Source organism: Centruroides sculpturatus, unplaced genomic scaffold (genome assembly GCF_000671375.1).
Source record: "Centruroides sculpturatus isolate CEXI.00-Female unplaced genomic scaffold, Cexi_2.0 scaffold208, whole genome shotgun sequence".
In the NCBI taxonomy this organism is placed as follows: domain Eukaryota; kingdom Metazoa; phylum Arthropoda; class Arachnida; order Scorpiones; family Buthidae; genus Centruroides; species Centruroides sculpturatus.
In genome coordinates, this window is record NW_019385210.1 from 575,977 (window position 1) to 599,673 (window position 23,697).

At 28.7% G+C, this 23,697-nt stretch overlaps 2 protein-coding genes and 1 long non-coding RNA gene across 3 annotated transcripts; all 3 read left to right on the forward strand.

Annotated features, from left to right (window-relative positions):
• Window positions 1–248: 248 nt before the first annotated feature.
• On the forward strand, window positions 249–697 carry LOC111636173 (Fanconi anemia group I protein-like; the record flags this gene model as incomplete). The annotated part of the gene is made up of 2 exons (XM_023381367.1): window positions 249–460; window positions 553–697. Coding segments are annotated over 2 exons (357 nt in total), but the record flags the coding sequence as incomplete, so codon positions are not given.
• A 1,950-nt stretch (window positions 698–2,647) lies between these two features.
• Window positions 2,648–11,749, forward strand: LOC111636174 (Fanconi anemia group I protein homolog). The gene is made up of 10 exons (XM_023381368.1): window positions 2,648–2,725; window positions 4,289–4,390; window positions 9,910–10,077; window positions 10,156–10,277; window positions 10,409–10,603; window positions 10,695–10,874; window positions 10,945–11,078; window positions 11,226–11,293; window positions 11,370–11,529; window positions 11,610–11,749. Exons 1-10 carry the CDS (start codon window positions 2,717–2,719, stop codon window positions 11,747–11,749), a joined length of 1,278 nt encoding a protein of 425 aa, XP_023237136.1. The 5' UTR covers window positions 2,648–2,716.
• Window positions 11,750–22,858: 11,109 nt separating this feature from the next.
• Window positions 22,859–23,694, forward strand: LOC111636160. The gene is made up of 4 exons (XR_002758497.1): window positions 22,859–23,137; window positions 23,213–23,308; window positions 23,380–23,487; window positions 23,557–23,694. It is a non-coding gene; the product is annotated as an uncharacterized LOC111636160 (long non-coding RNA).
• Window positions 23,695–23,697: the final 3 nt, after the last annotated feature.

Below are 23,697 nucleotides of genomic sequence, written 5' to 3' on the forward strand. Positions count from 1 at the left end.
ATGACATGACTGGAGCAAATTTAAGATTTGAGATAAGTTCAATGGGCACAGAAATTATATTTATTCATAGTTAATTTTTTACATTTATGCATAATTCAATTTTGTTGAATTTATTATTTGACTGAAAAGTACTAAATCATCATAATATAATTTTTATTAAGATATATATATATATATTTAGGCTAAATTTTATAACAAATTTGTATAAATAAAATCAAATTCATATTAAAAATTTATATATATTTTTTATTGCATTAGATGTTATAGCTAAAACCATAAAGGCAGCCCCTCAACAACTATTAGATATTTTAAGAAAATTTCGGGAGATTTTAGATTATGTACCATTCCTTCCTTATCCTTCAGCAATTACATTTTTAAGAGCATTAACTCCATTATTAAAAATCAGTTCTCCTTTGAAAGATGCTCTGATGGTTGTTTTGCGAAAAGCATTGTTTCATAGGTAAGTATTTTTATTGTTTTTAATAATTGACATATTTTTGAATAATTAAATTACAAAATTATTTGTTATTATAAAATAATTGTCTTTTCTAGAGAAATAGATGCTCGTAAAGTTGCTATAAGTGGTTTTTTAATAGTTTTAAGGAATTTCAAATTACTTGAAGGATCGGGAATTCAAAACTCCTACAGTCAATCTTCTATATCTCTTAGTCAAGTATATTTGTTTACACATTTTTAAATATCAGTTTAATTTATTTAACATTAAAAAATCTTTATATAAATGACTAATTTAAAATGAAATAATTTTTAATTAAAAATATTAAATTTTAAATATGTGTAACTTCACTTTTATATTGTATTTATAAATAATCTTGAAATTATATAAATATTTATATATATTAATGCAAATTAGATAAATATATTTTTTAATAATTAAAAAATAAAAAGTATACACTTACTAACTGAAACTTTGAACTGTTTAATATTCATGATTGTTCAGATTAGTTCAATTGTATATAAAGAAATGGAAATCAGGAATTATTACAGAAAAATACACACACTCATATATATATGCATGTGTGTGCATGTGTGTGTGTTTTAATGTATATATTAATATTAAAATTTAAAAAGTTCACAGATTAAAAAAATTTGTAATTTCTTTTGTTTTTGGTTAAAGAATTTATCAGCAAAAGCTTTTACATGAAGTTTCTGTAATGTCAGGATCTGGTGAGCAAGTCTTTTTTTTTCAGAAGTTTACTGATTGCATGTGTTAAACTGGCTAATGCATTTCCATGTTTCAATTTCTTGATGCAGTTCTTTATAGTTTTCATTTTTGTCAATATTGGTAAAATTTAATAGATTCCAAATTTATTAAATTTGAATCTTTTCCCTTTTTTCCCTCCATCTATCTAATGAATGGATTTTCATTTTTATCTGCTTTCTTTAAAAATAAAATCTCACAAAAAATAACAAATTTAATTAATGACTTTTTAAAGGAGTTTCCATTATTCTATTTAATGCATGGAACTACACTTAAAATCATCCAAACATCCAAACTTTATTGAAAATATTTTAATATATATATTATATTACTGTATATGTACTATATATATGTGGACAAAATTGATTTGAATTAGCACAGGTTCAAATTAGCGAGTGTCTTGTATTTTGAAATTGTCCATTTTTTTTCTATCAGCAAAGCACAGTGTACTGATATTGTAATAATTTAAGAAAGCATTATTTCAGTTGTGAGACTATTTATTATTTAAGTAGGAAATTTTGTATTTTGATTTTCTTGTAATATTATTTAATACTTATCCTGTCTCAAATTAACAGATTTAATACAATAAACATTTACTAAGTCTTTCATCTTTCGATATATGTTTAAATAAATTCATTATTTAGATTTTTGAAAGAAAGAAAGAGGGGTTTGAATTCTGTAGGATCAGAGCAAAATTTGATGATCTAAAAGTGAGTAGATTTTGATTCACTTTGTGAGAGAATTTTGGAGTACTTCACTTCAAGGAAGAGAACTATTTTGAATTATAAGAAATTCACTCAAATGTTGGTTCAATGAATATTAACTCAATAGCTCTGCAATGACTTCTTTNTGTACAGTTGACCCCCCTATAATGACCCTGTTGATAATTCCGTTTTATATGAATTCCATGTTGTATGAGTCACTTAGATTTTACAAATACGTGAGAACTTCTTCCACACTTCGTTTATCAGTTAATTCTTGCCAAGCCAAGCCGATATTGCTTGTGGCGTCCATGATGTTATATTTTTTCCAAAATTGCACCAAACAAACATAGATTTAAGAAAGTACACCTTTTAGTCGCCTTTTTCTGATTTGTTTGTGTTCGTAAATAATCGTATTATGTATGAATCAATAAAATGCCATGATAATTTAAATAAGCATAAATTTTCAGCTTTTTTTTAGGTTTTGATTAGATGGCATTATGTCGAATCAGTGTTAAGTGGGGTCTTACTGTATTTTGTATTAAATTTTTTACTATTGTTAAATAGTACAAATAAAAGATATTAATTATAACAAATACATTTTTGATTGAGTTATATTTTGGAATAAATATATTATTTTAAAAAAGTTTAACTTTTAATGATACTCAATATATATTTATTAATGCATTATATTTTAAAGACAAATGAATTGCCTTAAAGTTGTTATTTTTATTAGGGCCTTCATGAAGTCTTGTGTAGAAATCCTCAATTATCTGATGCTATCTTTGAACTTCTAATGAATCATGTAAGTATTTGTAACACATTTTTCAAATTTAAATTTTAATGTTTAAAAATATACTAATGATAATAGTTTTATAAATGCCTGAAAATATTTATTCTTTAATATAATTTAATTTTTCATAATTATTTAAGATTCACTATGAATTATTATTATTATTGTTGTTATTGGTGGTGTAATAAATTGCATCCTACTTGGTTGATATTGGTGCATAGTGCTATGCCAAATTTGTGGTTCAGTTACCAAAAGAGCTATAACTTTGTTTGTGCTTGTTATGTATCTGTGAGAATTTCTTGACTTTGTGATATCTGTTTAGTAATTGGCTGTTTCTGTATGTGATGTATATACTGTTGTTAAGACTAATTTTTCTCAACTTTCATGTTATATGATGCATGTGCAAGAGAGAACTATAGACATGATGCCTTCTTTGCCTCTGCAGGCATTTTATTTCCTGGACAAGTCCTGAATATTTATTAATTTTTTGGTGTGTATATTTTGTATGTTATGAGCGTTTGGGATGGACATGTATATGATGTAAATGATTTTTTGTTTTGTTTGTCAGTGAACGTGGTATCAGGTCTGTTGCAATGGTGTAGTTTTGTCTGTGATTATAGCTTGGTCATAGTATATTTTGTGTATGTTGTTTTCTAATTCTGTTTGTGGTGTATTTCTAGTATGGCAGAAAGGTATGCTTAACTTGAGTAAAATGAAGGCTTACAGGTTGTGTATTTTGTACACTAATAAATATGTGCTTTTTGCTATTTTTTTAAAATTGAATTCTAAAATTTCTTTAATACATTTATTTTTATTTTTTATTGCTATTTGTGGTGATATTTGTCAGAAATAAATGAAAATGGTAAAAATATTTAGAATGACTCAAGTCTTAAAATTAAGTCCCATTTTCTAGTACTTTTTCAAAATTTTGTATTTCAATTATTCTATCATATTGTTGATAGAATAGTAATTCTTCACATTTTGTAAGGGCATACTGACCTATAGTTTGCTATGGTGTATTTTATTTTACTAAAATTTAGATTCAAGTTACAAGTTTTTGATAGTGCACAATTATATTTCTAAAAAAAACAAGAGTAAAATAGTACACAGAAATATTTACTGCTAAACGAAATCATTTTCAGATGTAATGACTACATTTTAGTCATACCATAATGATAATTTACAATGTAATAATGTTTATAAAGCAGACAGCAAAGTTTTGAGTTTTTTTCATGATTTGCTGTACAGTTGACCCCCCTATAATGACCCTGTTGATAATTCCGTTTTATATGAATTCCATGTTGTATGAGTCACTTAGATTTTACAAATACGTGAGCCGTTCACAGCCCGGCCCACATATTTGTAAAATCTAAGTGACTCGTACAGCATGGAATTCATATAAAACAGAATTATCAACAGGGTCGTTATAGGGGGGTTGACTGTATAAGATTTTTATAAATGAATAAAATATAAACTGTTGCTAGATGTATTGCATATATTATATAATAAATTTAATTTTACTGTGTTTTATCTGATAGGATATATTTTATTCTAATAAAAATAATATAATTTCAGTTTGAAAAATATTATGAGAAAGATGAAGAAATTAGTCCACCTCTTAAATTAGAAAGCTGTATTGATTTGAAATGTGAAGAAATAACTATAATTGAACCTTTAGTAAGTAAATTTTAAATTATATTACATAAAAGTTTCAATTTACTTAAATAAATTAAAAATGTTAAGTATTTTTATATTAATTAAATTTTAAATTATTTTAAAATATCAATCAATCAATCAAAGTTTATTTAGCGTACAAGTCTTTCGTTTGTTACAAGGATGTGATTTATTAATACAACATGTTCTTCCACCACCATTAGAACCTTTTTCATATAGATATTTGACACTAGTTATCTAACATATAGTACAAACATTTACTAATTTACTCCAAGTTTTTATTCACAAGTTGCTTTGCATAGTTATAAACTAGTATATCCTGACACGTGTAGGATAAATTAGTTTGGCCTGAAATCGGGTTTGGCCGGTAACATATACAAAAATAACAAATTGTTCTTCAAATAATGTTTTTCTCGTAATGCATACATTGTTTTTTATGTGGATTATAGAACTTTAATGATGTTATGCGTGTTTTAAGTTTATGTTTAATTTTACTTATTCTTATGGTTGTTGTTCCAAATGACTAATGCTTTACCACATTCTGTGTGTGTTAAGGTGCAATGTCATGCATTTCAAATTAACGTTTTAAATTTACTTATTCTTAATGTTATGTTCCAAATGGTTAATGCTGTTATCGTTTAAATTTAAACCCGTTCAAAATCTGTTTGTTTTTAATTACTGCCTGAGGACGACAGTCATATTTATGTCGAAAGTGCTAGCTGGAAATAAAATGTTCCTTAAAGCACTCCTTAATGCCTTTGGTGCAAAGTTTTGCTGAGTTAGAACAATTGTTGGCATGACATCCATAGTACGTATGTAAACTTTAGGGATACGGATTTGTTATCTGTACCTTGCCAATTCTTTTTTTTTCATCACTTAATCATGAAATACTGGGAATTAAGAGAGTACATTTATACAATGTAGCTACTTATTTTAACAGAAACTCTGTGAGCATTTCAGAGAGAACTTAACTGATATGAATATTCTTCTCATCTCACTATTAATCTTTGGGTACAACAATGGTATAAAGATTCTATTTGTAACAAAAAGTCACCGGATTGGGATAATTTGATATGTTCACTGGAAATAGTGCCAAAGCCTTAACACGTGCACAGCAAATTAGAAAATTAGCTTATCACTCATCAAAGTTGATCAAAAAAAGATCTTACCGCTCATTGCACTACAGTTTTATTGAACAGAAATTTAGAAAATCTTACATTAATACCATGCAAAATCTAGCTTATTTCAATGTTTGAGAGACAGTGAACAAGTGAGGAGGACTATCTTGCATTGAAAACAATAGTACTTACTTAAAAAACATATTATGCATGCTTATTCCTGCACTAAAATAATTAAAGGGGATCATCAATTTAAGACAATTTAGCATAACATATAAATAATCTTACTGTAAAGGATAAAGCTAACACTAGACATTAAAAAAAAGTGAGCTTTATTTTGTTAAACATAAATTCAATTCAATTATTAAAAACCAATTGGATTGGTATATATTAAAACACTAAAAATAAAAATTTTTAGTTAAAAAACCAAGTAAAAATATACTCTTTCTATTTCGACTTCAAGGATTTTATAGATCAAAAAAAGGCAAACAAGTGACAAGGAATAACTTATTATTTTATTCAATTCAAATGCATTTTGCCATTAGGCCTCCTCAGTGGATATCAATTGCTGGTTACGCTTTATATCCAGCAGTCATTCCCAGCATGCATCAACAATCATTCCAACATTCAAATTAAGTACATTTGCATGTTTGGTGATGCAAAAATGTTCTACAATTTTTCTTTCTAAATTATTTTCTATTTTATACAATATTTTAGTATTTTTTCTATTTATGTTACAATTAAATTCTCTACAATGTAAAAACCATGCTGATTTCATTCTTCTCAATCTAATGGTCGCCTCATGTTCGTTTACTCTCAACTCCAATCTTCTTTCAGTTTCTCCAATGTAATAATTTGGACTTCCACATGTACAGTACATGCCATTCTATATACAACACCGGCAATCTCAAATTGGTCTCTGGGTGAATTTTCACTGTTTATTATACTGATAATGTTTGACATCTTATTCTTTTGATTTGCAACTATACATATAGAAAATTCTTTAAATATTGGTTTATATTTTTCAAAAATATTAGTAACATAAGGAAACTTTACATAAGAAATATTTTTTGTCATTTTTAACATTAAATCTACATTTTAAATATAAATTATACCACTTACAGAGGATATACTTCAGATAATCATTTAACAGAAATTTTTTAAACAATTGTTTTACTTCAATATCTATATTTTCTTGCAGGGTTGTTTGATTTAATATCTTTCTCAATTCCATAATAAAGACATTCTTTTTATTTTCTATAGGACAGAAAGATTTATAATTAATAGTTTTACTATTATTACATAGTTTTTCATACTTACTAAATGATATACTTCTTTCTTCTCTTTTTATAATGATATCTAAGAAATTCATTTCATTTTGTTGTTCATCTTCCCTTGTAAATTTTAAATTTTTATGTAATCCATTTGCATATTCTTCAATGTATTTAGATGAAACTGTTTGAGAATCATAAACTATTATTATGTTGTCTACATATCTTGCATAATATTTAATATCTGTTAAATTCGAAATTCTTTCATCTATTATATTCATATAGATATCAGCCAGTTTTGGTCCTATGACCGATCCCATGGCAATACCTTTCTTCTGCCTATAACATTCTGTAGAAATTTTAAAGTAATTGTTATTAAATACGAATTTTATAAGTTGATGCATGCTGGGAACGACCACTGGATATAAAGCACAACCAGCAATTGATATCTTTATGTATCCACTGAGGAGGCCTAATGGTGAAATGCATTTGGATTGAATAAAATAATAAGTTATTCCTTGTCACTTGTTTGCCTTTTTTTGATCTATAAAATCCTCAAAGTTGGAAATAGAAAGAGTATATTTTTACTTGTTTTTTTAACTAAAAATTTTTATTTTTAGTGTTTTGTTAAACATGTTCAAAATGACTGCCTTCAGTGGCAATACAAAGATGTAGACAGTCAAACATGACATTATGGATGGCAGATAACATTCCTCATGTCATCATTTTACAGGCCTGTCATATTCATCTCTGCATCTCTGTTCACTAACATCATACAGCACTGATACTTTTAGGTAATCTTACAGGAAAAAATTTAAATGTGGGGAATGTAGTGGCCATAAAACAGGACCATGTTGTCCTCTGCAGTGGTTACAAAATTATTCTGAGAGCCACTGATGCACATCTAAGAAATGAGGTAGTGTGCCATCATGCTAATATCAAACCTACTGTAGTTGTGCTAATGGCAAGGCATCAAACCATTTGTCCACCACCATCATACCACCATTAGGATATTCAGATATCAGTCACTATGGGACCAAGAAGTAGCTTACCCCAATTCCAAACAAGACATTTCAGGTATAATGCTATTAAATTTTGGTTAGTTAAAGTTTGATGGGGGAGATAAAGGGGGGTCATGTGTCATATCTGGAGTAGGGTTGGACTTAATGATGATTTTACTCATTATTAGGATTTACAATTTTTTACAAAACGTATTCCTGTCCTCAAAATTAAACTTTTTGCCATTTCATAATAATTAAAAATATAAAAGTTTTCAATAATAAAAGATAACAGATGGTTCCATACATGCCAGGAAAGTTAACTTTGTTAAATTAATTATTGCTGGATTTTTAAAAAAATACTTTTAAAATTTGCATTTAAGGTTATTGTATACACTCAAGTATTCTTTAAGATTTGACTGTTTTTTATGGTTTATTTGAATGTGTATAGCAAGAATGAGCAATTATATAGGTGGCAAGCAGCTAAGTAAGCAAATGAATGATAAAATCTATTTCGTGAAACTGACTTTGCCATTGGCTTGAATACTTAGCTGCTTGCCACCTAATTTATCCAATTTGTCCCAACTGTATTCTGCAGTTTGTTTGTATAATTGTGTTTGTTTCAATATAAAATAGTTTTTGTATGTCATTTGATGTTATATAAACATGAAAATTAACATGTCGAATATAAATAGTTGTATAAAAAGAAAGTTGAAATCAAATAATATAAATTTATTAAATTTTATTTATAAATAAGTTACAATTGTTTGTCCTCTGATTTATTAACTAAAATTGAAATAGTTTGTTTAAAAGCATCCTATTACATTAATTGTCTTATTGTATTATTTTTTACTGATTTTTAAGATCTGGAACCAATCTTCCATTTTTCCCATACAGTTGTGAGATCAGCCGGGGGTACTAATCCGAGGGGGGATTGTTTGTACCACTTATTCGGCACCCAGTTGGTAAAACTAGTTCTCCAGGTTTCAGATCGAGAGATCCGATCCTAAAAGTTCTTATAGGAGGGCTTTTAATAATGATCCAAATCGCGAGATTCGGATCTACGTCAGGATTCCTTGACACCAGTTAATCAATCTTATTATACGCGGATTAACACGCGTTTGCGATCTGATTCGGAATAAATTGAGGAGACATTCTTATAAAATAAAACAAGAGTAAATTTAATAAATCTCAAACAAACGAATACAAAAATTTCGATTACAACCATTTAGCGACAAGCTAGAGACTACGACTTAATCTATGCTAATGCGCGTTCGAGAGAGAGAGCTCACAAAATGATTCTAAACATACGACCTGTTAGTTGTCGTCTTCGTTTCTGTAGATATAGGACACCTTGTAGATAGAGTTCATATTACTTTCGTATGGGAGATCAATTCGTGCACAAAATATAAAAATATCACTTCTTCTAAGTGTAGACTCGGGACTTAGTCTATCGGACTCCGTTATGGGCGTTGGCCATCAGGAGGGAAACGTATGTGGAGTTTGTATGCTTCGGATCTGTCGAAGAACTCCCCGAATTCTGACTAATCTCCCCTTTTATTTCAAAATTTCGTCCAATCATCGTCCAGTAACTCTTTCGTGAGAACGGATGAGAGGGGGATGAATGAGGGGTAACCATTTCCCATCTGAGCGAGATTTTTAACCAGATACGGGAAAAACAGCGGATGTTCTCTTCGGGGGGGAAAGGAAGTGACATCTGTCATCTATTTTTCCCACTCTAAAACACTAGTTTTTTCACACAAAATGAAGTAATATTTTGTCAATATTTTAAACATATTAATAAAATTATTAACTTAGACCTAGGGCCTTTCGGATCTCACACAGTGTTTTTTTATGTAGTTTCTTTTTACACAAAATTTTAGACTGTATTATCACACAAACACAGAATTGGGTGTATTTTATTTAAATAGATGGATTGGATCAATTATTAGCATTAGTTAAAGTTTTCATATGATATTCATTTATCACATGAAACAGCTAAATGAAAATATTTTGTAAATATGCAATAATATTTTATGAGCAATTTTGTTTCATTCAGTTTTTTGGTTTAAAAAGTATTTATTTACTGTGTATTTATTTTGATTAAAAATTCTTTACTTTTTGAATAATTTCAGCCTCATTTATTGACTTGTATCCAGTTATGTGTATCTACAATATTACAAAAGACATCTAATGATGATGATGATGATTGTGAACAATCTACCTGTTTTAATTTTTTAAAGTCATCTCTAGATCATCTGACTAAAAGAATAATTTCTACTGATTTCGAAGATTTTGATTTGGTAAATAGGAGAAAACATTTTTACTTGTAAACACTAAAATTTAATAAAATTATAAAAATGTTATACATTCCATTCAAGGATCATTCTTCCGATTTTTCAACTGCAACTTCTGTTGGAAAACGAAATTATTTAATTGCATCTTTATTATTAGGGGTTCATGAAGCATTAATGGAATATACATTTTCAACTGGAAATATCAGGTATAAATCATACAAAAATAAAGATTAAATTAAGAATAATAAAAGAATGATGATGATAAAAAACCAATTGTTTTGAAGATATTTTATTATAATCATATGATTATTAAATTGTTTGAATAAATTTGTTTCAGCACAGAAAGTTGCAACAGTATCTTATCTCTTTATATTGCATATAAAAAACTAGAGGAATTAATAAAAGAAAAACAGAGTAATGGAAAAAAAGAAGGGAAAGGAAAAGGGAAAAAATCCAATAATTTAATGCATAAATTACCTACAAGTGTATTAACATTAAAATTTATTTCTGATATTCTTTATGCTTTATTTTGGTAAGTATTTTAGAAACCAAATAAATTTTCTATGAATAGTATGAAACTTTAAAAATATGAGCAATTATTATTTTGTTTAAAAAATTTTTAGTGACGATAATTCTGATCACCAGGATGGGTTAGTAATATTAAGAGGAACTGAACTTGATTTCTCTCAGCATTTTGTAAATTTGGCATGCAGTCGAATTGTTCAATTTCAAGAAAAAGGAAAATGTATTGGAATACGTAAAAATAGTGAAGATACATTCAAATGTTTTTTTGTTATTGGGAAGTAAGAAAAATCTTAAATTAAATGTAAATGTTTATGGCATGTTTTTAAAATTTGATGATTTTTATTTTAGAGCACTCTATCAGCAAAAACAAACAAATGATAATTCTACTTTATCATCAAGTTGTTTAAATTGTTTGATGCAGTTATTTACATTGTTTTGTAATCATTATCCTCATCAATTACAATCTTTTCTTCAATTTCTTGGTAAATTAATTTTTAAATGTTTTTATTTGTATTTATTTCATTTGAAAAATTTTAGTAAATATTTATAAAAAATGTATATTATTAAATTTTTTTAAAATGAGATGAATGTGTAGAAATGAAAACATATTTATTTATTTATAATTTCAGAACATTCTTCATGTGAAGCAGATAACACACTTCGTTATTTAATTATAAAATATATTGAAATATTTAAGGTAAAATTAAAGACTAACACTATTTTATTCAAATTATTAAAAACATAATTTTTTTATTGGAAATCTTCTATTTCAGAATTTTATTAATTTATCTTCTTTAAGTGAAAGTAATCAAAAAGATACTATTTATTATTTGAATATCATTAGTATGCTATGTAAACACATAATTCCCAATGAACAAAGTAAAACTGATATTTGGAGCTGGATAAAAAAGCTTTGTGTAGATGAGGAAATATGTAAGTGGTTTTTAGTAAATGTTTCAATTAGTCATCTGTCACAATGACCATACAAAAATAATGTATCATCATACTTTTAGGTGAAACTAATGTAGCAAAAGTATTGTTCTCATTATATCTTAATCTTGGTCGTCAGGATGCAGCATATGTTACATTATTGAGAGATGTTACTCATGTCATTCATTATAAACTTGGAGATATTGATGAGGTAAAATTATAATAATGAGTGAATAGCTTTTTTTTCTATACAATTAAAACAATCTTTGTTTATAAAAAATATAACTGTTATTAGAATTTCAATGTAAATTTTAAAATATGTAACTAATAAAATTTAACTTCATTTAATTTAATACTTAATCAAGTTAGAGAAAAGATGCTATTAATTAAAAATAAGTAGTAATAAAAAGATCTTTTCACTCGTAATTGGAGATGTTATTGAATTTGGAATTTGGTTTATAAGTATTTAGGATTCCAACAGGTCAAACTAACAAAACAGTCACAAATAAAACAAAATTAATGAAAGAATACAATAAAAATTCAAACTTGCTACTAACAACTCTTCTAAATACAAAAACATGAATGTATTTATTGTTTTAATGTATTATCCCAATACTCATACATTCACTTTGAATTATAAATTGGCTATATAAAAATAAAACAAACTTCAGAAGAACACAAGAGTTAATTAACTAAATGTACAAAATTCATTTATCCACAGTTTACTACAGAAAGACAGATTGGTTTTTTCTCAAAAGAATGAGTATGAGGCCTTATTGGCAGAATAAACTTCTTGTACAAATAAATACTAACACTAAAAATTTTTTTGTAAAAAACAATTATATAAGGCAATAACTCCTCAACATAAACACAAGCACAAATAATACCCATCTAAACATACATATAACTAATTTGGACATAACATTTATCTATAAAAACTATTAATGTTTAGCAGTCATGAACATAGAATGAACAATAGTATCTTTGTGAGATTAGTCAGGATTATGTTGAGAAAATTGCATTAAATTGCTGGCTCATTCACAGATGTCTTTTAGGAAGAGATTAAGGACTCATAGATGATCAAGTCATAAATGCAAAAAATTATGAAATATTATGAAAGACTCAATGCTTACAGACAGTATATGTAGAAAATGTTACATCATGTTCAAAACAAAACAAATATCAATTAGGATATATATTCAATATATAGACTTACTTATTCAAATAACAACATGATATGTTAAAAGCTTAAATACAAACACAGACACAAATATTACACACATTGCATTCATAGTACAACATAAACTGACAAAATTAGAAAAACACGTTCAAAATTACCATAACATCTGTAATTACAGTTAAAACAATCCAATATAACAGATCAGACATCATATTCATTGACAAAATAAAAATTACATTTATCCTAGATATATCCATTTCAAACACAATATATGAATAACTCATAATATCCCAAGCACCCATAATATAAAATATTTATACTGGTAAACTCAAAAAATACATAGAACTTTCCAATACTTGTGACAATAGATAAATTTATCTGATATAACATCTCTTTTAGAGATGTTAACCCATACCATATATACTACACAAATCTGAAAATACTAGGTCTTAGACAACATACTATATAAAGTAACAATATTAAGTAAACCTCACATAAAAATTTTTATAAATATAGATATAGCAACAGTATGCAGATATGATAAACAAACAAATCTAAATTGAAAGCATAGCTTAGTAGCTTTGTTTTACTTTTACTTTAGGTTTAATCATATACTATAGCAGACCAAAGTCAAATCATAATGAAGTACACAATTCTGGGTATCAACCAAGTATCTTATTTATACCATCATTATGACAATAATAATAATAATAATAATAATTTTACAGTATTGTGATTTACTAAGTGACAGTAACATAGATATAAAAACCAAAATGAAAATATTATCTTCAGTAAGATGTTGAAGAAATTTTGTGTAATTTAGAACAAATGGTCTTTGCAAAAGAAACAAAATTTTCTTAATTATTTTAATGAAATATTTAATAATAATAGATTTACATCAGTTTGAAATAAATACAAAATATGGCCAAAATGACTTTTATAATTCAATTTAAATTTATTGTATACTTAGAAAAGATTACAGTAGATTATATATGAAATGTTTAAGCACGTGTCGTTTATTTTTCTATAGAATTAATTCTTTAAAATTTTAAATTGTTTTATATATTTATTATTATTAATAGTAATGTTTGAATTGTTACCATCTTTAATATAATAGTGTATGCAAGCTGGTTTAATATATAAATTGAATACACTAATATTATAATATAATAATAATATAATTTCATTTATTTATATATAGTCAAATATATTACATTAATATATAATATAATATTTATACTTATTGCCATAAAAATTAGCACATCAAGACAGAGTCAGAATCAAATGAAATTGTACATGTGCAAGTGTAATGGTGATATAAGTAAGTGATTACAAAATGAGAGCAAAAGGATCATTTATTGCAGGAAAACTACAAATGAAAGGAGTTTCTAGTACCCTGTTGGGCCACCTTTAGCATGAATATATGATGTGATATAAGCAGCATGGAGGCATACAGGTGCACTATGGTGTCCTGAGGCATCTCAGTCCACAGTTGCTGCAAGTGGTCCTCTAGTTTGGCCAAACTCCTAAGCTGTCCAACTTGGCATCCCAGGTGATCCCAGGCATGTTCAATCAGTAACAAATCAGGACCAGGCAGGCCAGGGAAATGTGGCAATGTGGAGGATGCAGTCCTGTGACACACTTGCTGTGTGTGGTTGAACATTGTCCTGTTGGAGAATGGCTCTTGGAGGCCCTGTCATGAGAGGCATCATGTAGCTGCTGGATTTCACTAACATACCATTAGCTGTCATGGTCACTTGGATCACTACTAGATGTGACCAGTTGTCATATTTAATGACACCCCAGACCATCAGACTTGCTGTGGGGGAGTATGCCACTCCAAAGTGTAGGCAGGATTGAGGCGTTCACCACAGGGCCTCCAGATATGAACATGGTTGTTGTCAGTGTCCAAACTGAATCTGGATTTATTGCTGTAGACAACCCTGTTCCATTCCGTTGTGGTTCAATCCCATTGGGAGCAACATTACTTCACTTGGAGGCAGGCATCAGTGGGTGGTATTAATGGTAGCACACATAATGGCTGCTACGATACCAAATGTTCCTCATTTGGGTGCTTAAAATGATGTGGACATCATTTTAGTAGGCCTGTGTCCTGTGTCCAGATGGTAGATAGTGATACAGTTGGCTGTATGCATGCTTGTCAAAGAACCAGGTGGTCCTCTCGACTGGTGGTCTGCTGAGGACATCCTAAGCCTGGGCGCCATGTTAAATCTCTCTCGTTCACTGGTTCCAACACCTACTAAACTGCCGAACGATCGCCTAACTATTGGGCTATTATATGGCTAATTAAATGATTAGAATAAAGTAATTTCTATGAGGAGGTTCCAACACCTCCTCATAGAATGCCTGGTCATGGGCTATTTGGCAAGATAACCATCCAGCTTCTCTCAACCTGATAATCCTTTCCCTCTCAAACTCGGTTAGTTGTTCATATGGTCTTCGATTGTGATGTAAAGGCATTGCTAGTGATACAGCATCCCTCTGCAACAGGTAAACTACAAACTGGATGTCTTTGCTTGCTTTGTTTATAAGCCAAGGGGATGCACCTTAATGCTCTCTGCTGGCATTATGCAATGAGCCATCATGCTATAACTCAAATTGTTTCCATATCTGCTTAAGACTTATCTGCAATCCAAGTTTCACAGAAATTTGACAACTCCTACTTCATGTGCTAATTTTTATGGCAATGAGTGTATATTAAAATATAAATATTTCTGAGAGAAAATTTTAATTAAAATGATTACTTCTTATAATTTCTGATAATTGTATATGTTATTTTATTTATATAACTGGAGTAAAAGTATATTTTAAATAAAGTAAGTTTATAGAGGAAATTTTCTTCAAATTATAAGCAATACACATATATATTTAAACTTGTTTCTGAAAAGTGTGTTTGTTTTAGCATATTACAAGAAATTACAAAAAAAAAATTGAAATTCTGATAGTTATTTTTGGCAACCTGTGAGGTTCTTGCCAGACACTCTGTTTATCTGCAATTAATTTATATTATTATTATTTATTGATTAACAAAAATAGTGGCTACATTCTATACATGTAGCCATATTTCATTTGCATAATAAATTACATCAGTTATGTGGTATTTAGCATATTGTATAGATATACGTAAATCTCAGATAATTCAAAGTCCTGATTATTTCGTCCCTTGAATTTCAAACTAATGAGGATTTCCTGTATTAGAAGAAAGTCTTTTTCATGAAATTACTGAGAAGCAAGTACTGAAATTGTGAAACTGATTCAAATCAAATCTGCACGTCATTCAGTAAAAGATGAACCTTTCTTATTTAGTAAAAGTCTGATGGCTTATAATGGTCAGATAATGTAATAAGATTTTAAGATTTGGTTTTCAATTATAATCAGAAAATAGTAATAATTTTTGTATATTATCTTCTAAGTTGAAAGTTATTTAATAATAATGTAATATTTACGTAAAATTTAAATTAATATAAAATGGATTTCTACATTAGAGTTTAAAAAACGAGGCAAATAAATCAAAATGGTAGAAAATAACACTGTTGTGCATTAAATTATATATAACAAAACATTAATCAGTCAATAAGTAAAACTATTTTATTGTTTTTTTTTATTCAGTATTTAACAAAGAATGTAAGAAGTTCAAAGTTATTTAATATGACTGTAATTACATTATATTTCTTAGCAATCATGAAACTGACTGCTCATCAAAAAATGAGTTTGAAAAGTTCATCATTTGTTGGACAGACTATATTGGAAATACACAAAAATATTAGAATTTTGTGGGTGTTTTTGAATAAACTTAAGAAACTTCATTAAGTTAATCTCTGGAAAAGATAATTTAATAAAGTTTCTTAGGTTTTTTCAATTAATTATCATTATTAGGATCCAATACAGAAAGAAACTGTAAGATTCTAGTATTACAGTTACAAATCCATGTACACTTGATTCTTCAGTCATCTTTTCTGAAGAACTAATATTATTTAAATTTTTATTAAATTTAAATATCATTATTTAAATTTAATAATTGTTTTTAGTATATTTTTTGCACAGTGAACATACATCAGTGTGCGCAGCATCATTTTAGCTAACGTTTATTAAAAGAATATATGTATAAATGCCTTTGTTTACTAATAACAAATATGCTTTAATATGTTGATACATGNATTAACAAATAACTTTTAACTCATTTTCTTGTTATTCAGTTAAATTTTTGATGGTAATAAATATTATGTATGGATTTCTTTTTTTCACATTTTATTACAAAGAAAACTTATTGAAAAAAATTTTTTAAATAAGAAAATATACACAAATAATTTTCATTCAATGCTTTATGCTTTAAAATTACTACAATATTAATGCAATTATATCTATGAATTGATTTGTTGCATGGTATAATCCTTTTGATGTAAGTGATGAAGGCTTGTGTCTTCTGGACTCTAATACAGTAGACCCCCTATAACGTGATAGATACGTTCCACTTTATAAGAATTTCACGTTGTAGGAATCCTTAAATACATGAGCCAATTGCAGCCCAATGTGAGGTCAGCCGATTAGGGTGAGGTTTTTCGATAGCCGAGCGGTCCGTTCTGTCGTGTGGGCGCAGAATGACTTTCTGAGACAGGTTTACCATATAAAACCGTTTATTAAACATGGAAGTTTTCTTTACAAATATCTTGATGAACGAAGTGGCACCACAAAGCGCGCGGATAAAGTCCGAAACAAAGTTCGAAAAATTCTGTTTTCGTTACTTGTGGATGGACGCTGTCGGTGAAATACTCCGTAGGCCCCGGGGCGTGGATCACGGCTTTCGGCGGCTTCTCGTTGGTCGATCTGACGAATCTGTAGATCGCTAGGAGGCACCCAGAGAACGATGCTTCCATGATGTTCTTTTATTTTCCAAAGATCGGGAGCACGCACGTCTAGGAGAAGAATCACTACGTATCTAAGCACCAGGAACCCTTGTCCCTTGAGTCACACGGTTTTATAGATTTCTTAACTGTAGTCGCCTCTCCATTGGTCTCTCATTGTCACCTGGTGACAATTTGAAACCTAATGAAGGGCGCGGGAGAGGTCAACGTTGCAACTGAATATGATTCCTCTCTCTCGTCGCGTTTTCCTCGAATTTCCGTTTCCATTGTTTAACAAATTTACGAAGAAAAAAAAACAATTGCATTGTTCAATCGAAACACCTAATCCGTTTCCTTAGCGTCTGAAAAGGAGCTCTTTATTTTCGATCGACACCCCTCATTCGGACCTCTCAATCAACCCGTGTTCGGGTCCTCACACCGACACGTGTGAAGTTTACAGACTACGGCTGTTTGAAAGGTTTTCATCCATAAAATTAATCGATTCTAGACTAATTCGACTCAACATTTCCAAAACACGTTTAATTTTTTGGGAATAATTCATATAAACTATGCTATAAACAAAAAATTGTAGGATTATTTACCAAGTGTGCACCGTTTGACGTCGCCATTGCTTGTTTTCTTTGCAGAGCAGTGCACCAAACGGCGGCCGCGATTTCTGATAAGTTATTTTTCTGTAAAAAATTCTTTGACCTTTGGAGACATCATTAATATAAATAATTTTTATGGCCATTGAATAAGAAATGTTTCTTTCACAAGAAATGTATAAAATTACAGTGCTGTATTAGACTTACGGTACCTAATTTACATACTGTACAGACGATAGTAAACTCAACTTACTCGCCTAACTCTCCGTAGCATGGGCTGGAGAGCGGAAAGTATATATATAATTATAATAATGTTAAAATAAATTAAGTTAATATATAATTATATATACAGTACCTAATTTATATATAATACTGTACAGACGATAGTAAACTCCACTTACTCGCCTAAACTCTGTAGCATGTAAGTTGTAGCGTGTAAGTAGTTCGGCTGCTCGTCTACTATTGGTCCAGATTCAACCAATCCTGTCAGGGACGTCGTCACCGACACGAGTCAGTGACGACGTTTTACGAGTCCCTTTTAGCGTCTTTATATGAATTCTGTCACAATTTTTTTGCCACGTTATAGGAATCTCCATTATAGGAACCTGCGTTATAGGGGGTCTACTGTAATTTGTCACAATTACTTACAGCAGAACATTTTTGCCTATTCTTCTTCATACATGTTGACAATATATTATGGGTCAGAATTGCCCATAATGAGCAAAAATAAAGGCTAGCTGTATAATACATTGATGTTTCATATAAGCAAACATTGCTGACATAATAACTAGTTAAAGGTGATTATGTTGGAAGAGAAAATTGGATATATTTGATAATAGGAGGAAAAACAAACAGATCTGGATTTGGTTACTAGATGTTTTTATAGTCATAATTCATCTTCTGTTAGTGTCTTCTATTCTTTTGCTGTTTTGCCACATTTTGTAATGTGTGATCTCTAAACACAACATCAGAAAGTTGTTATTCTAAGTTGTAAGTAGTTTTTTTTATCTTTAGTGTATGCTATAGAGTTCAATAGAGATTTAACATTTGCCATATGATCTATCATTGTCCAATTTTTGATCAACATACACTTACTCTAAAATTAGAAATCTTTATGCTTGGTTTCAGGTGGCCATGTCCACTTGATAAGCTTGTTAAGAAGCCACTGTTTGATGCTTTTTACAATTATGTTCAAAAAACATGGAAGAAAAGACAATTTATAATTTCTAGTATCTAGTTTTACATTTTAGTTTTCACTAAAAGCTGAATACTAATTCTATGTTTACTTTGTATCATGTATTTTGGTTTATGTATTATTAGTGTTATACACCCATAGGAGTGGTACACTTATTCTAATAAAAAAAAAGAGAGAGAGAGAGAGAAACCACCACACAGCCTTTCTCCCATTGAAAAAAAAACGTGTAGAGCATGAGTCTGCTAGCGTTATTATTTTATCACGTCACATGAGATGGCTTTAATACAAAGAGTGTTCTTAATAGAAACGGCCAAATTGAAGCCAAATTCAAAACTCCACCACTCGATGAGATCAAAAAATAAAAATGAGAATATTACGTAAGATGAGATCTATTACCCCCTACCTCTGAGTCAGAAATCGTAAGAAATCCTTGACCCGCACCCACTCACCCCAAAATACCTTATGTAATTTATGGACAACCCCTTTTGGGAAAAAACCCTATCTCTGAGACAGCACCCTCTAAAAGTTAATAGTATTACTATTGAATTTACTTCTATTTAGTCTTAATTGAATGAAGAACTTATAATGACAAAAACAAAATTCATAGGCATAAATCCATTACTATATGAGTATCCTGAGATTAGATATATCACATAAGTCTTTGTCAGGTTATACAGTATTCCTCTTTAGTTTGTTGATATAGATAGGATTCAAAAGTATTTGGATCAGTTATGAACTTGATATAATAACCTCAGTATTTTAGTTGGTAATTTTTCTTACAATTTCCTAAATGAGGAAAAACACTCATTCAGAGTATTGGCAAGAAATAGCATAGACCGAGTCTGTTTCCTTGAATTTGACTTTTAAAATAACTATTGTTTCTTCAATCTAATTGTAATTACTCTATAATATCGATCAATTCTTTCTCAAAAACCACTCAATTGAATTACTTTATCTAGATTCACATCATATGTATATTTTACGTTGTCTTTTATATAATAAACATCTCTTATAATAATTCTATTTCCATTAAGTTTTTCTTGTTTTACTATTGCTAATAATTTTTTCTCCTCAATCTGGATCTCATACATAAATCTGAATAATACTTCAGATTTATGTATGTTTTTTCCTTCTTCTTATTACTGAAATCACCTTTCTTTTCTCAGAATTCTTTAATAATCAAATTTCTATTGTTAATGATATTTTCACTATAGGTTTGGTTTCACTGTTGGATAGTCTAACCAAACTTTCTATATAACTATTAGTTATTTGCAAGTCCTTTTTTATGAAATAATTAATTTTCCTTTTCATAATCAGTTGAATTAAAAGGAAAATTTATAATTATTATATTTTTATTATTTCTCATGTTAACTAGTTTGTCTATTTCATATTCCAACATACCTTTTAATTGGGAGTTATTCTTGGATGTTTCCTCTAATTCTTCTACCTTTTGAGAAAGTTTTGTCAACTCTCCATGAAAATGTTTATTTTCCTCTTTTAGAGCATTGACCTCTGTTTTAATTTCTTGTAGTTCAATATGAAGCTGTAGGATAGCTCATAAATCGATTTTAAAGTATATTGCGACACTTCCTGTGCCTATGCTCAGCATCACTTGATGCTTCAAAGTAATCATAAATTTTTGTAGCTCTCAAGGTCACAGGACTACTTTTGTTAAAAACNAAAAACGCAAAAACCTGCATCTAAAATAGTATCATAGAAGCCAAGTTCTTCACGGTAAGCCTTAATCCTGTCTCTCTCCCCTGCGGGGGGAATATCGAAAAATTTCTTCTTAGTGTACATTCTGTTGACATACCCTATTAAAACGCAATCAAAAATGCAAAAACCTGCATCTAAAATAGTATAAATAGAAGCAGAGTTCTTTACCTTAAGCCTTAATCCTAACCATCTCCCTTCAGTGGTGTTGAATTTCGACATGTATATTATATAAAAACACATGTATATTCAAATGCAGCGTTGTGTCAAAATTTTAAAGGAATCGGTAGGAACAAACGAACATTACATTTTTATTTATATAGATAGATAGAAGATGATCTGCTTTAGTTCATTTTCACAGAAAAATAAACTTAGGGCGTCGTACTCGTAGTGCCATCTGTTGGACATAAAAGCCTTAACCTAGATTATATCTTTTAATTTATATGAATGTTTAACAGAAAATTATACAACCTATGTCCACCCTGAAGTTCCATTCTAAATATTGGTGAAAGAATTTTTGAAATCGGATGAGTAGTTTCGGAGATTACCTGCTGCATACAAACTTAATTACTTACTTACAAACATTACCTCTTTATAATATTAGTATAGATTAGCTCCTAAATCAATTTTAAAGTATATTGCAGCACTTCCTGATCTGTGACTCAGTATCTCTTGATGCTTCAAAGTAATCATAAATTTTCGTAGCTCTCGAGGTCACAGGACTACTGTACTTTTATTAAAAACTTTCTCTAATTGATAATAATCTTCACTAGTTGTATCACTCAATTGTCTTTCCTTTCCCTTGAGATTATTCTTGTCAAGTCTTCCTTGCATATCTTCTTGGCACATCTGTTATGGAGATTGAGGCAAAGGACTTGGATTGGGCTCAATCCTGGCAATTATTAATAAACACACAATCAAAACCCAAGATAATCTATTAATAAATGTCCAATACTTTAGATCTGGCATAATTCGACTTCTTATGGCTTTCCAATTCACTCAAAAACTCAATTATCAAGCCTCATCAAAAGTTCACCTATACCTCCATAAGCTAGCACACACCCCCAAATTACATAATTAGTGAAACTATTACAATAGTATTTATTAGCAGTTATTTTCAACAAATCAGTTTTCCACTAACATAAATTGTTATTAAATTATGTCTGCTCATCTCAAGGACATCTGGCAGAACTAAACAGCCAAAATTGTTAAATATTCATAATTGTTATAACAATATTCATAATATATTAATTAATAATTTAAATTAATATTCATAACAATGGCTATTATGAATATTATTTAACAATTTTAAATATTTTATGTTACTATAAACATCCTTTCAGAAATTTAAGTTGAAAATAATGACATTGAACACGATTCTAAATCAAGGTTTTAGCTGTTTCATTTTGTCAACAAAAGAATGGAATAAATTTTTAAATGAAATAATGATAAAAAAATGAATTTAGATTAAAAAATATGCAAATTAATTGATGAAACCATAAATCTTAATTCTTTTAATATTATGACAGGAACAATGGGGCAAGAATGTTTCTTTGTATAAAATTCTTCCTTAAAAAAAATCAAATAATAAAATTTTGATTGAAACATCCAATTGAATAAAATCAAATCCAGGATATCAGTTTTTTAAAACTGTCATTGACATATCAAAATCACTTACTTGCAATGATTATCTAATATTTTTTGAAGTCATATAATGAAATATATCTTTTGGACAATTTAAAACTAAATATTGAAAGTTTTACAAATGAAAACAAAATAATGTCTCAATTATGATAGATATATACTGATTGTGTGGTGTTTATTAAAGCAAAAATTATGTAAAAATTTAGGTATTATTATTTATGCATTTACAGTCATTTTAGATTGGTAATTTTTGTTGTGTGTTCATGTTTATATACAGTATATATGCTACACTACACTTTATTAAATTCCTGTTTATTTTTAATTTATTCATTTAAAAAAATGACTTTTTCAGGCATCAGATAACAAAGGTAAAAAACAGAAAAGAAATAAGGTGGATTGTTTAGCAGAAAAAGTAAACCATTAATCTTTTTATATAAATCAATACATTGTAAATAAAATTATAAATTATTAAATGTTATGTTTTCAGGCAAAAGTTTTGAGAGAGACAAAAATAATTCCTCAGCTAATCTTTGCTATAGAACAATATGAACGTCATTTAATCCAACTGTCTAAGAAATCAAAAGTATGTATCTTAATTATTTATTTTGAAAAGTTTTTTTGATAAAAAATAATTTGTAATAACATTTTATAAAGGTTAATTTGATGGAGCACATTAAATTAGCCACTTCTCGTGATTTTCGTATTAATATCGAAACGGTACAAGCTGCACTAGAAAATGAATCTCAGAGCGACAATTCTGAGGTAACTATCTTTATTTAACATATTTTGAGTATAAATTATAAATACAAATACATTCTTCTGCATTTACAGGATTTAGAAAATACAGATCCCGACAAACAGACTGGAGAAAATTGTTCTTCGGAATCGGCATCATCAAAAAATAAGAGAAAGAAAACTACAAAAAAAGTAGTAATATTCTGAAAACATTTATTGTAATATTTTTTTACAAAT